Source organism: Panthera leo, chromosome A1 (genome assembly GCF_018350215.1).
Source record: "Panthera leo isolate Ple1 chromosome A1, P.leo_Ple1_pat1.1, whole genome shotgun sequence".
NCBI classification, from domain to species: domain Eukaryota; kingdom Metazoa; phylum Chordata; class Mammalia; order Carnivora; family Felidae; genus Panthera; species Panthera leo.
This window is the reverse complement of record NC_056679.1, coordinates 4,989,004-5,002,825: the sequence shown is the minus strand read 5'-3', so window position 1 is coordinate 5,002,825 and position 13,822 is coordinate 4,989,004. Positions and strand designations below refer to the sequence as shown.

The window sequence follows — 13,822 nt, the reverse complement described above, 5'->3', positions numbered from 1 at the left end:
GGCTCTCGGGGTAGTTAGGCCTTCAAACCAGTACTCCACGAGACAGACGTCAGATGCCCTCTCCTTTCATTCATTTATCTAAGCCCTTCTGAAGACTGTGTACATGTTTCCAGCTCATGACTCAGAATTCCTTTACTCGGTCATTCAACAAGGATCTATGAAAGCCCTTGTCATGTGCCAGGAACTGTCACAGGGACTGAGGACAGTGGTAAGACTCAGATCCTGACTTCAGGAAGTTTCCAGTCAGTGGAGAGAATGAATCAATCACTCATGCACTCAAAAAATACGCACTGAGCTTCACTGTGTCTACCCAAAAAAACGACATGAAACGGTCTTTGCCCTCATGGAGCTTCCGTTCCGTTGCTGGGATCAGAATATAAACAAGTCAACAAAAAATACAATGAATTGGGGCGCCTGGGTGGCTCAGTCGGTTGAGCGGCCGACTTCGGCTCAGGTCACGATCTCGCGGTCCGTGAGTTCGAGCCCCACGTCGGGCTCTGGGTTGATGGCTCAGAGCCTGGAGCCTGCTTCCGATTCTGTGTCTCCCTCTCTCTGACCCTCCCCCGTTCATGCTCTGTCTCTCTCTGTCTCAAAAATAAATAAACGTTAAAAAAAAATTTAATAAAAAAAATATACATAATGAATTGACTACAACCGTGGTAAGTGCTATGTGACAGGGTGCTATGAGGGTGGAAACCTCGTCTACACTGGCAGAGCTGCAAAGACCTCTCTGGATAGGTAAGCATTGGAGTCCCAACAGTAGACACTAGCCTGGCACTCAAGGAGGTGGCGGGGGGATTCCAATCAGCGGGAACTGACCCAAGGGGAAGGGGTTGGGCCAAGCCCACCTGAGGAACTAAGAAAATGCCCAAGTTGCTACAGCAGTGTTTTTCAACCTAAGATTAGGACCCATCAGAAGTAGAACATCAATTTAGCAGATCACAACCAGCATTTGAAAAAAAACAAAATAGAGGGGCACCTGGGTGGCTCAGTGGGTTAAGCCTCCGACTTCGGCTCAGGTCATGATCTCACGGTCCGTGGGTTCAAGCCCCCCGTTGGGCTCTGTGCTCACAGCCCAGAGAGAGCCTGGAGCCTGCTTGGGATTCTGTGCCTCCCTCTCTCTCTGCCCCTCCCCAGCTCATGCTCGGTCTCTCTCTGTCTCCCAAAATAAATAGATATTTTAGAAAAATTTTAAATTAGCAGGCCTTGCTGATTATGTGTGCAGAGTGAAAGAAAAGGAGGTATTAAAGGAGAGAGACTCCCAGATTTTATATTTGACTATGTAGTCTGCCCAACCCCCCCCCTTTTTTTTAACCCAAGGAAGATTCTTTTTTTGCCCTTTTAATCTACAACCACATTCCTCAAACTTCACAAGATGCCGTGTAACGCGTTCTACGCGCTCTTCCGGATTTAAGGAACTCCTCCACTTTTACCTTAAAAAGACTGAATTCTAAAGACTCCATGTCTCATCACGACAATGATCTTTAACGATTTTAATGGTCTCTGGACCTCTGCTAGCTTTACTTCGCCATCTGAGCTGGTGGTTTAGCAGGCTGCACAAAAACGAGAAATATGCTACATTTTTCAGTGTAAGTCATTACAACACAACACTCGCTCATGTACACTCATCTGCACATCGTGTTCAAAATCATCACCAATAAATGCTGTAACAAGTGTTTAAAACAAGAAACAACAAAGGAGAGGGTCCCATGAGGTCCAAAGACCTGAGCTCGTTTAAAATCCCACAACATCGTTAAGCCCTGGAGAGTCCCACACCGTGTCTCCTGCGATGAAATCTGAATTCTCGGGGAGGAACTCTGACTTGTGCTCCTTAAAAGCTTCTATTACACCGTCTTTTTCTAAAACCCCAGAGTAAGCCCCAGTGCCGTTCATTCGTTCACCATTCGTTCCGCGCCTCGGGCTGCCGCGCCGCTGGGGCTCGGCGGGACACGCCAGGCCCTTCCACGCAGCCAGACCCCCTGCGTGGGAACAATGTGTGAGTATGAACCATCGTAAATTCTGGGGGACCTCACAGCCCCGAGACCATCCGCCCTCCTGCCGACCAGGCCGCCGGGGTGGGCGGCAGGGCGCTGAAATAAGGCAGGGCTTCGAAGCTGGCCCTGGGCAAGTATTTTGCCACCAGGCCCACCGGGAAGGAAACCCGGGGGGCGGGGGGAAGAGGGAGGGACGGGCCCATCCGCCGGAGCCTCGAGGGGGAGGACCCGGGCCGGGGAAAGCGAGGAGGTGCGGTTACCTAGACGCCCCAGTCCCGAAGGAGAAACCGCCGCCTGCGCCGGTCCCGCCGGCGGCGACGGTGGTGGAGCCCAGCGTGCTGGTCCCGAAGGAAAACCCCGTGGACATGGCTGCCGGGGCTCGGAGGCGTCAGCAAGCTGCAAGGCGCCGGGGACGCTCCTCTCTCCTCACAGTCAAGGCGGGCCGCGCAGCATCGCTCTCACCCAGCCGCGACCTGGCGGGAACTTCAAGTCCCGGCGGCTGAGAAGGCCGAGGTGGGTGGGGCCACCACGCGAGAGCACGTTCCGGCGCCCGCCGCGCGCACGTAGCCCACCGGGAGCGAGGCCGCCGCGCAAGGCGTCCTGGGACGGGGGGGGGGGGGGGGGGGGGTCGGCGCGCCGCGCAAGGCACCCTGGGACGGGGGGGGGGTGGGTCGGCGCGCCGCGCAAGGCACCCTGGGAGGGGGCGGGGTGGGCGTGCCGCCGGCTCTCTTAGGGAGGTGGCGTCCGGCGTTAAAGGCAAGGCGGACCGTTTCTTTTTAGCTCTGTATTGGGATACGTGTTGACGTAATCTGTACTTTATGGTTGTTGAGTCGCAATTATTGCTTATGTCCTTCCCTACTGGTAAAAGGGATGCGCGGAGTCCCAGAGTGAGGAAGACCCTATGGAGCATTCCAGGCGCCTTTATAGTAAAGGAGGCGACCTCAGTTTTTAGTTGGCTACCGCCCCTTCCCGGGGAAGTACCGGGAGCGTGTCTGCTCCCTGACGTTTCGGTAATCGATCGATAATAATTCATCCGCTCCGCGGCGTTTCAGAGAGTCCGCTGCGGGGGGGGGGGGGGGGGGGGGGGGAGGGCTGTGGCTGACCCTGTTGGTGCTGCGCAAACTCCCTGGCGATCAAAGGCTGTGGTCAAGTCCAAGTGTTGCGGCGTGTCCTGCTGGGTAGGAGTTTGTGCAGAGAGCTAGTGCAGAGGAGCAGATGGTATGGATCCTTTCGATCCTGTGTGTGGTGCCTAACGGGCTCTCTACTCAGTTTCTGCTGCTGCTACCAACAAGACAACTGTTCTAGAATTCCTTGTGCCCGTTCGAACGCATAGTACCTTCAAGTAGTGGTATGGGGGATCCCCGACAAAATGCTTACCTCTTCGTTCTGCATGAGGCTCGTCAAATGTCAAACTCTCCTACAAAGATTGTTTCTAAGTAACATTTTATTGAAAGGATGGTCAAAGAGCATCAGATACTAGAGAACAGGTCTGACGCGAAAGTCAGAAACCAAAACAAAACTGGAAGGAATGGAGATAATTTGGGAAGCAAAAATAAACAAGTAACTTTATTTTTATTTTATCTTATGCCTAGAGAAACGAGATCCACAAAATCAGAACAGAGTGCTACAAAAAATTTTTAGAAAAAGGAAAAAGGGAAATGTAGGTAACCAAACGAACTCTTAGCCTGGGAGGAACAGCATTCCAGTAGCGGTCGGCACAGCTAGTGCCCAGATCTTGGATTCTATTATCATTCTCCAATTAAAGGGACTGGACCTCCTTGAGAAATTATTAATTCTAAGAGTTGGGGTGGAAAAGATGCAAGATGAGCCTGGAGCATATTGTAGTGCCAGAAAGTAAGGAAGTGCTCAAAAAACCAGAAACCAAAAAAGCCCTGCCTATGTTGATGAGGTATGTCAAAGGACATAGGAGCCAAGTGAAAAATTTACTGATGGCCAAAGCTGGAACAAGAAACTAAGGAAATAACAGATTATAACCAAAAGTTTAAAATGAACATCGGTAAATCCACACTGATGTAAGTGAATGAATAAATAATAAATGGGGAAGAATAGAAAAATATCTTGTGCAGAAGCATTCCAAATCATTTATATAGAAACACTGCCCCACAAGAAGGGGAGAACAACTCCTACTCCATAAGGGTGGTATTATAAAGTAGTAAGAATTTCCCAGAAAATATATTAGGAAGACAAAGGGGGCGACTGGGTGGCTCAGTCAGTTAAGCGTCTGACTGTTGGTTTCCGCTCAGGTTGTGATCTCACAGTTCTTGAGATCGAGCCCTGCATCAGGCTCTGCGCTGACAGAGCGGACAGGCTCTTTTTCTCCCTCTCTCTCTGCCCCCCTTGCTCACTCGCGCTCTCTCTCTTTCTCTCTCAAAATAAAAATAAACATTAAAAAAAAAGACAAAGGCCTAGAGAATAGGAATAAAAGAAAAATAAATTAGAGTCAAACCAGGACTTTTCACATCTGATAGAAGAAAGAAAGGAGAGAGGCGCTTGGGTGGCTCAGTCAGTTGAGTGTCTGACTTCAGCTCAGGTCGAGCCCCGCATCAGGCTCTGTGCTGACAGCTCGGAGCCTGGAGCCTGCTTCTGACTCTGTGTCTCCCTCTCTCTCTACCCCTCCCCTGGCTCATACTCTGTCTCTCTCCCTCTCAAAAATAAGTAAACATTTAAAAAAATGTTTTTTGAAAAAGAAAGGAGAAAGGGAGGGAAATGGGAAGAACAATAACAGAAGGAAGGGAGAAAAAAAGAAGAAAATAATAAAAAGAAAGAAACAGTAATTATCTCAGAAATAATATAAGAAAATTTCCCATAATTAAAGAAAATGTGTTTTTAGATTGAAAGAGTTCAGCATGGGGGCACCTGGGTCCAACTTCAGCTCAGGTCATGATACCACGGCTGGTGAGTTCAAGCCCCACCTCAGGCCCTGTGCTGACAGCTCACAGCCTAGAGCCTGCTTCAGATTTTGTGTCTCCCTCTCTTTCTGCCCTCTTCTGCTCATGCTCTATCTCTTTCAAGAATAAAAAACATTAAACAAAATATTCAAAGAGTTCATCATGTCCTCAAAACACTGGATGGAAATAGAGGAGAAAACCAAGTTTCTTGTTTTAAAATTTCAGATCATGGGGGTGAAGAGATCCAAAAAGCTTCCTGAGAAAATAAAGTGGGGACCTCCGAAGGGAAACCAGGAAGTCATCAGGTTTCTGAACAGGTACCGTGGAAGTTAGGATGTGTTTCTAGGAGCTCTCAAAATCCTAAGAGAAAAAATTTTTCCCAGCACAGGATTCTAGACCCAGCCAAACTATCCATCAAAGATTTGTCTTTTGCCTTATTTCAGGAAGTCATTAAATAATATACTCCACCAAAACAGAACAGAACAAAGTAAGCAAATCAAGAAGAATACAACATAAGATCTGGGAATTCAACACAAAAGACTAATCAAGACATTTCCCTGGCTTCACCATATACTGGTGAAGGGGAGTCCCAAGATAATTCAGTAGGCCTAGAGAACAACTGGAACAACCTGGAATAAGAAGGGAGGAGACTCTTAGAGATATCTAGGGACCTCTGGACAGATGTCTCGAGCAAAAACATTGGAACTGAGAGATTATCTGTCGGACTTAACCATGAAGGAATACTGGATCTAGTGTGAGAATACTTAACATGAGAGAGAAAGAAAACTAGGCAAATTACTCAAAGAGGCAATTGAAAACAAAATTCAATTGTATAAGAAAGGAAATGTAAGTGGAGTACTTAATTTGGAATCACAGTGAAGAGTCTATAAGAATAATAATGAAAACATGAGTGTGAATTCAACTTTTTTAAGGTGTTAAAACTCTAATAGCACAAGAGGAAGGAGAAATGCAAATCTGGGAGCAGGGGATTTTCTACAAGAGCTAAATTCTGACCTTAAGTGAAGGAAGAAACTGAAAAAAATTACCTAAAACTGAAAAAGTCAAGAAAGAGTCCTAAAACTATGTTACTTAGACATACGAAAGTAAAAACAAGAAAAAGACAAAAATCAGAATGAGTGCTTTGGGGAAGTAGGAATAGTGATGAAGCAGGGGATAACCAAATTTTGTTACAAGCTTTATGCTACTCTTGAATATTTGTTTGTTTATTTTTTTGTTTGTTTATTTTAAAGTAGGATCCATGCCCAGTGTTAGAGCCCAATGTGAGGCTTGAACTCACAACCCTGAGATCTAGACCTGAGCTGAGATAAAAAATCAGACGCTTGGCCAACTGAGCCACCCAGATGCCCCTACCCTTGGACTTTAGAAAAAAAACAACAGTATATATTACTTTGAAAAGAAGTTAAAATGTCCTACTTCATAGACTTTTCCCAGTTACGAAAATATCATACTTGCAGAAGAATGCAGAAAGGATACAAGTTCTGTTTATAAACTAAACATCCACGTCATGAAACGCCCATATTGTAACCACCACCCACATCAAGAAACTGGATGCTGCAAGCAACTTAGAAGTTCTTTTTATGCCCTTCCTCAATCACACTCCAATGGTAACCATTTTCCTGATGATTGTAAGAATATATTCTTTACTTTTCCTTAGTGTTTTAGCACCTCTGTGTTCACCCCTAAACATAGTTTTGTCTATTTTTGAACTATAACATAAATGGAATCATAGCATATGGTTGTTTTGTGTCTTGCATTTTTTGTTCAACCTTATATTTATGATTTTCATCTTTGCTGTTATATGTAACTGAATATTCATTAACATTGCTGCATATTATTCCATTTTATGACTGTATCACCATTTATCTATCCACCTATTTTACTCTTGCTGTTGTTTATAGTTTTGGGCTATTACAGATGGGGTACTAAAAACATTATTACACATAATACTCTATAATATACTATTGCATATACATAATATACATAACATACTATTGCATATGCTTAAGATTCTCTAGAGTCCACATTTAGGAGTGAGTTGATGGTTCATAGGCTATGAACATGTTCAACTAGGTAAGGTGATGATAAACCTTTGAAAGGCTTTGTAACAAATTATACTCCCACAGCAACTATGGTCTGAGAGTCCATGCTGTTACGTATCCTTGCCAGAACACTTTCCTGATTAATAATAGAGTTAAATACTTTTACATATAGTGATTGAACTTTTGGATATCCTATGTTGTGAAGTCCTGTTCGAATGTTTTACCCATTTTTCTGTGGAGCCTCTGCCTTTTTAAAATTTATTTATAGGAACTCTATATTTTCTGAATATGAATCCTTTGTAGACTATATATGTTAAAAATGTCTTTTATACAAACTGGATTGCTTTGTACTGCCTTATTGTCTTTTTTTCTTAGGAATAGAAATATACAATTTAAATGTAGTTCAATTTACTATGTAAATGTTTTTTATGGTCTTATTTAAATATTTTTCTCCATAATAAAGTCATGAGACTATTCTCACCTAACCTCCATAAGTCTGTTATGCTGCTTTTTTGCATCTGAGTCTTTAATCAACATGGGAATGCATAGTGTGGGGTAAGGATCAAATTTCATCTTTTTACCCATATAGATACCCATATGGAAACCAAAGTTTCTCAGCCCTATTTACTGAAAAGAGGGTTTCCCCACACTGATCTCCAATATCACATTTTTAATAAATCAAATATCTATATATGTGGGTTTATTTCTGGACTTTCATTCTGTTCCACAAGCCTATCCGCCCTATTCTTGCAACACACTACCTAAGTTACTGTAAATTTATAATGTCTCCAAAATCCCTTTGGGAAAATCTTGCTTTATTGTTCTTCCTCAAACTTATTTTTAGCCCTTTACATTCCCATATGTATTGTAAAATCAGCTTATCACACATATGTACTGCCAACTCCCCACCACACCCAAAATACATACGCACACCAAGACTGTTAGGGTAGTGATTGGGCATACACTGAATTTGTAGATAGAGTAGTTTGGGAAGAATTGATATATTTTAAAAATGAGTTTTCTATTCCATGAATATAGTATACCCTCCCATTTATTTAGGCGTGTGTGTGTGTGTGTGTGTGTGTGTGTGGAGAGAGAGGGAGAAGATTGAGATTGCATATCTGTATACCTATTATCCATCCATTTATGGAGTTTTGTAACATGCTCTATAAATATCTTACACATATTTTGTTAAATTTGTTGACATCTAATATTCTTTTTATGCTGTGGCAAATACATCTTTTTAAAATTCCATTTTCACCTTCTACATTGGAACTTATATGCTGTTTCTATTATTTTAGCAGTTACTCTAGCAAATAACACATATAAACACAACTTTTTTTTTTTTAACGTTTATTTATTTTTGAGACAGAGAGAGACAGAGCACGAACGGGGGAGGGTCAGAGAGAGGGAGACACAGAATCTGAAACAGGCTCCAGGCTCTGAGCTGTCAGCACAGAACCCGACGCGGGGCTCGAACTCACGGACCGCGAGATCGTGACCTGAGCCAGAGTTGGACGCTTGACCGACCGAGCCACCCAGGGGCCCCTAAACACAACTTTTTAAGGCTAAAGTTAACCAGCACTCCCACTCTTTTCCAAGGTAATGCAAGGATACTAGGATACTTTATTTCACTCCTAACTCATGTATTTGAATTATTGTTCAACTTAGCAAAACTTTATTATTGTTGTAAGCAGTTCGTGTATATTTACATTTACTCATTTCTGTGTTTGAAAATTTTTTTAACATTTATTTTTGAGAGACAGAGACAAAGCATGAGTTTGTGGGGGAGGCAGGCAGAAAGAGGGGGAGAGAGACACAGAATCTGAAGCAGGCTCCAGCCTCTGAACTGTCAGCGCAGGGCCGGACGCGAGGCTCCACTCATGAAACTATGAGATCATGATCTGAGCCAAACACAGAAGCTTAACTGGCTGAGCCACCCGGGCGCCTCTCATTTATTTATGTTAAAAAGAATTTTCGGGGCGCCTGGTGGCTCAGTCGGTTAAGACTTCGGCTTAGGTCATGATCTCGCGGTCATGGGTTCGAGCCCCGCGTCAGGCTCTGTGCTGACAGCTCAGAGCCTGGAGCCTGTTTCAGATTCTGCGTCTCCCTCTCTCTCTGACCCTCCCCTGTTCATGCTCTCTGTCTCAAAAATAAATAAATGTAAAAAAAAAAAAAAAAAAGAATCTTCATTTCTTTTGTATCTTAGATCTCCCATCTGTGATCACTTTCCCTATTCTGAAATACAATTCAGAATTTGCTGTAACATGGGTCATGGCAAACTCAGTCTTTCTGTTTTTGTCTTTTGGAAGATGTCTGAGTTTTTTTCCCCCTGGAAAAAGTTTTTTCCCCCTGGAAAATTTTTTCCTGGAAAAAGTATTTTATTTTTTAAGTGATTTATTTCCCGTTAAAAAAACGTTTTTAAGTTTATTTATTTATTTTGAGAGAGAGAGAGTGGGAGAGGGACGGGAGCGGGGGCGGTAGAGAATCCCAAGTAGGCTCTGCACTGTCAGCATGGAACCCCAGGTGGGGCAGGAACTCATGAACCATGAGATCATGACCTGAGCCGAAATCAAGATTTGGACGCTTAACTGACTGAGCCACCCAGGCTTCCCTATTTTATTTGATTTTTTAAAGATTTTATTATTAAGTAATCTCTACACTGAACATGGGGCTCAAACTTACAACCCTGAGATCACGAGTCACATACTCCACCAATTGAGCCAGCCAGGCACCCCTGCAAAAAATATTTTAGATTATTAGTTGTTTCTTCCAGTAAATGGCAGATACCATTGCAATGTTTGGTACATGCCTTCTACTATTGCTGATAAGAAGTCATCTGTAAATGTAATTACGGATCTACTGGAAGTAATTTGTACTTTTACTCTGGATGCTTCTAAGATCTCCATTTTTGTCTTTGGTGTTGCCATAACAAAGTCACCATAGTGAATCTGTAGTTCGCTATCATGTATCTAGACATGGATTTCTTTTTATCAAATTTGGAATTTGTAGGCTTCTTTATTCTGTGGATCGGTGTCTTCCATGCATTCTAAAAAAAAAAAAAAAAAAATTCAGGCATTATCTCATCAAATGTTATTTTTGCCCAGTCTCTCTTCTTCTCTCTCTTATTCTTGTGAAACTGTGATTAGGTTTATGTTAGATCTTTGCACTCTTTCCTTCATTTTTCCTGAATCTTTTGTCATATTTATAATCTTTTTGTCTCTCTGTACTCCTTTCCTTTGTGGATAATTTTTTCTAGTAACTTCTGGTTTTCTAATTATTTCTTCTAATTTGCTTAATCTGTTAAACCCATCCAATGAGCTTTCCATTCCAATTTTTGTATTTAATTTATAGAAGTTAGATTTGGTTCTTCATATTTGCTATATCATTCAGAAATTATTTTTCCCGGGGGCGCTTGGGTGGCTCAGACAGTTAAGCAACCGACTTCGGCCCAGGTCATGATTTCACAGTTCCTGGGTTCAAGCCTCGCGTTGGGCTCTGTGCTGACAGCTCAGAGCCTGGAGCCTGCTTCGGATTCAGTGTCTCCCTCTCTCTCTACCCTTCCCCTGCTCATGCTCTGTCTCTGTCTCTGTCTCTCTCTCAAAACTAAATAAACAAAAAATATTTTTTAAATTATTTCCCCCCTATACTGCAGATATTTTAAATGTCTCATTTCTTTAAACAAAATGAGCATAGCTGTTTTAGAAACAAAGCCTGATAATTATAAAATCTTGTATTGCTATTGCATTGTTAACTGCCAATTATCTCCTGAGAATTGTTTCCTTGTGTACTACTTATTTTTTACTCTGACGAATCACCACAGCTTTCCTTTGAAAACTAATTGTGAGAATTATTTGAAACCCACAGTAGAAGTAGAATTCACTATAAAAGGATTTGTGTTTATTGTAAAAAGCGCCCTAGGCATTACTGATTCCAGGTACTTTCAGCTGCATTCACAGCTTGACATTCGGGGTAAGTTTTTTTAGGTCGTATGAATCTAGGCTGTACATCCATCTGATAACCTTTTTGTGGTTGTAATATTTTCAAGATGGGCAATTATTGCACCCCCTTCTTTTCTCCGTGTCAATGCAAATTTCCTGCTATATTCTAGGGCTTGGGTTGGTTGAGTTTCCATACGGTCCTGGCTTTACGTAGGGAGAGAGTGCCTCATTAAACTCCCCACCTGAGTGGGCCTGAGATTTTGACTTCTGAATTTTGCATCCTTTAAGGGCACCTGGTTTGGAAATGGCCCTTTTGCCACATTTCCAGTTTCCTGCTTACCTCTCTGGGTATATACTTTCCCTTATAGTTTGCATGGTAAGGCCTCGCTATCTTGTCTGTTACCTGGTGCTTTACAGAACTTGATTTCTACTTTGCCTGTTATTTTAAGTCTTTTTTTTTTTTTAAGGCAGGGTCATTTCCTAGCCTATCATATTATCATAAATGGAACATCTCTATGGATTGTGGAAAATCAATATAGAATAATTATTAATAATACAGACTCTAGAGTCAGACTGTCTGGCTTCACGTCATGGATCTAGGCTTTCTCTGTTGCATGATATTGGGCAAGTTACTTCATTGTATTTTACTTTCCTCATTTTTAAACTGAGGAAAGTATTTTCCTCAGAATACAGGTAAAGCATCTGGTACACTTTCTGACTCCTGATTATCAGGTAGTAAGTATTATCATTGTTATTCCCTCTCTATTAGAATCAGTAAGAGAGAAAAAGTGAGAAATGACAAGAGAAAAGAAGGTGGAGGATAGACAACCTGATATGTAAGGGTAAACTGTCTGGGAACAGGAAGTGGGGAAAATGACAAAAACATGGGAAAAATCATAAAAAGAGGTTTTATTAAGGAAGTCGTGATGTGTGTCACTCAATATAATTTGCCCTATTCTCATCTCCCAAAAGGTCTTCAGTAAGGACCTACATTAATTTTCAATGTGTTTTCTTTCTTTCTTTCTTTCTTTCTTTCTTTCTTTCTTTCTTTCTTTCTTCCTTTCTTGTTGGAAGCAGGATTTGTGTTTCTTTTGTATGTGCTATTGTACCAGGACTCTAGGTTGCTCAATCTTATTTCATACTTACCTTACAGGAGTAAGTAATTTCACCACAAAGACTGCTGTGCTTAATAAGCATCTCACTTGCTTTGGTAATCTGTCTGAAACACAGCAGGCACTCAAAAAAACCAAACCAAAATAAGACAAAGCAACACCAAGACAAGTTGAATTAAATAAGTGAATGAAATGCTGGCAAATTCTTAACCAGAAAAGAAAATGTAGGGGCACCTGGGTAGCTCAATCAGTTAAGCATCCAACTTCAGCTCAGGTCATGATCTCAGGGCTCATGAGTTTGGGCCCCGCATAGGGCTCTGTGCTGATAGCTCAGAGCCTGGAGCCTGCTTCAGATTCTGTCTCCCTCTCCCTCTGCCCCTTCCCACACCACCCCCCCCCCAAATATAAATAAACATTAAAAAAGAGAAAGAAGAAAAAACCTACAACATCAAACATGGTAAGAAAGATGATGTAAAAATTATAATGATGTTTTACAAGCAGCATTTTCTAGTTACAACAAGTGAAACTGATGAGGGAAACAAGGGCAAGAGAAATGTAGCTTAAATTTCCTTACAGCTTGCAGCCCACTGATACGTGAAACATGCAGAGTGTGATCTTCCTCAAGGAACTCGTGGTTGCCTTAGTGCCTTAGTGTTTACGTTTTATTAACAGACTAAAGGTAACCTTATCCTAACAGAACCTAGCCCCTCAAGGTCCTGAAAGCCTTGCTTCCACGTTCTTTAGAGACTTACGCTATCATTAACCCCCACTAATTAAAAAGCATATAGTCAGTTACTCCTCACAACCCCAGTACAGCTCTTTTTGCCCATAGGTCCTGTTCCTGTGCTATAATAAAATCACCTTTTTGCACCAAAAACATCTCAAGAATTCTTTCTTAGCATTCACTCTTAAACCCAAAACTCAAATTGCATCAAAACTGCTTAGTATAGGGGTGCCTGGGTGGCCCAGTCGGTTAGGCGTTCGACTTCGGCTCAGGTCATGATCTCGTGGTCCGTGAGTTTGAGCCCCACGTCGGGCTCTGTGCCGACAGCTCAGAGCCTGGAGCCTGCTTCAGATTCTGTGTCTCCCTCTCTCTCTGCCCTTCCCCTGCTCGCACTCTGTCTCTGTATCTCTCAAAAATAAATAAACGTTAAAAAATTTTTAAAAACCTGCTTAGTATAGAACATCGGGAAACTGTAAAGCAGGGTTTCTCCATCTCTTCGCTATTGACATGTTTCTGGATAATTCTTTGTTAGGTGTGTGTCTGTAGGTATGCATTGTAGGATTTTCAGCAGCAAACCTAGCCTCTACCCACTAGATGTCAGTAGCGTCTCCACCCATGCACCCAGTTGTGACAACCAAAAATATCTCCGGGTATGGCCAAATATCTCCTGAGGGGCAGAATCACTGGAGGCTGAGAAACACTGAAATAGAGGAATTACAAAAACCACCTGCAATCCTCCCATCTAGAAATGTAAACTTTTTGTTTGTATACATAAAAATTACAAAACACAGTCACATTGATCTTATCATTCCATAGCCAGCTTATTTTCCACTCAGTAATACAGCATCAACATTTTTCTTATGTAATATTCCTCTACAGCATAAATTTTTTTGGTAGTGCAAGTACTTTATAACAAAATAATCCTAATTCCTCCTTCCTCCCTCCCATCCCTGTGTCATTGCTGTCCTTCATTTCACTTATACATTAAGCATGTGTGCGTGCGTGCACACACACACACACACACACACACACACACACACACTCAAATACATTGTTGCTATTATTTTGAACAAAATGTTTAT

At 42.4% G+C, this 13,822-nt stretch overlaps 1 protein-coding gene across 2 annotated transcripts in view; it reads right to left on the bottom strand.

Annotated features, from left to right (window-relative positions):
* Window positions 1–2,567, bottom strand: part of NUP58 (nucleoporin 58) — a 50,040-nt gene extending 47,473 nt beyond the window's left edge. For both annotated transcript variants that reach the window (XM_042934009.1, XM_042933954.1), the window contains exon 1: window positions 2,255–2,567. In XM_042934009.1, the coding sequence (XP_042789943.1) occupies window positions 2,255–2,361 (107 nt within the window). In that variant the 5' untranslated portion in view covers window positions 2,362–2,567. The remainder of the gene's footprint in view (window positions 1–2,254) is intronic.
* Between the last annotated feature and the right edge of the window lie 11,255 nt (window positions 2,568–13,822).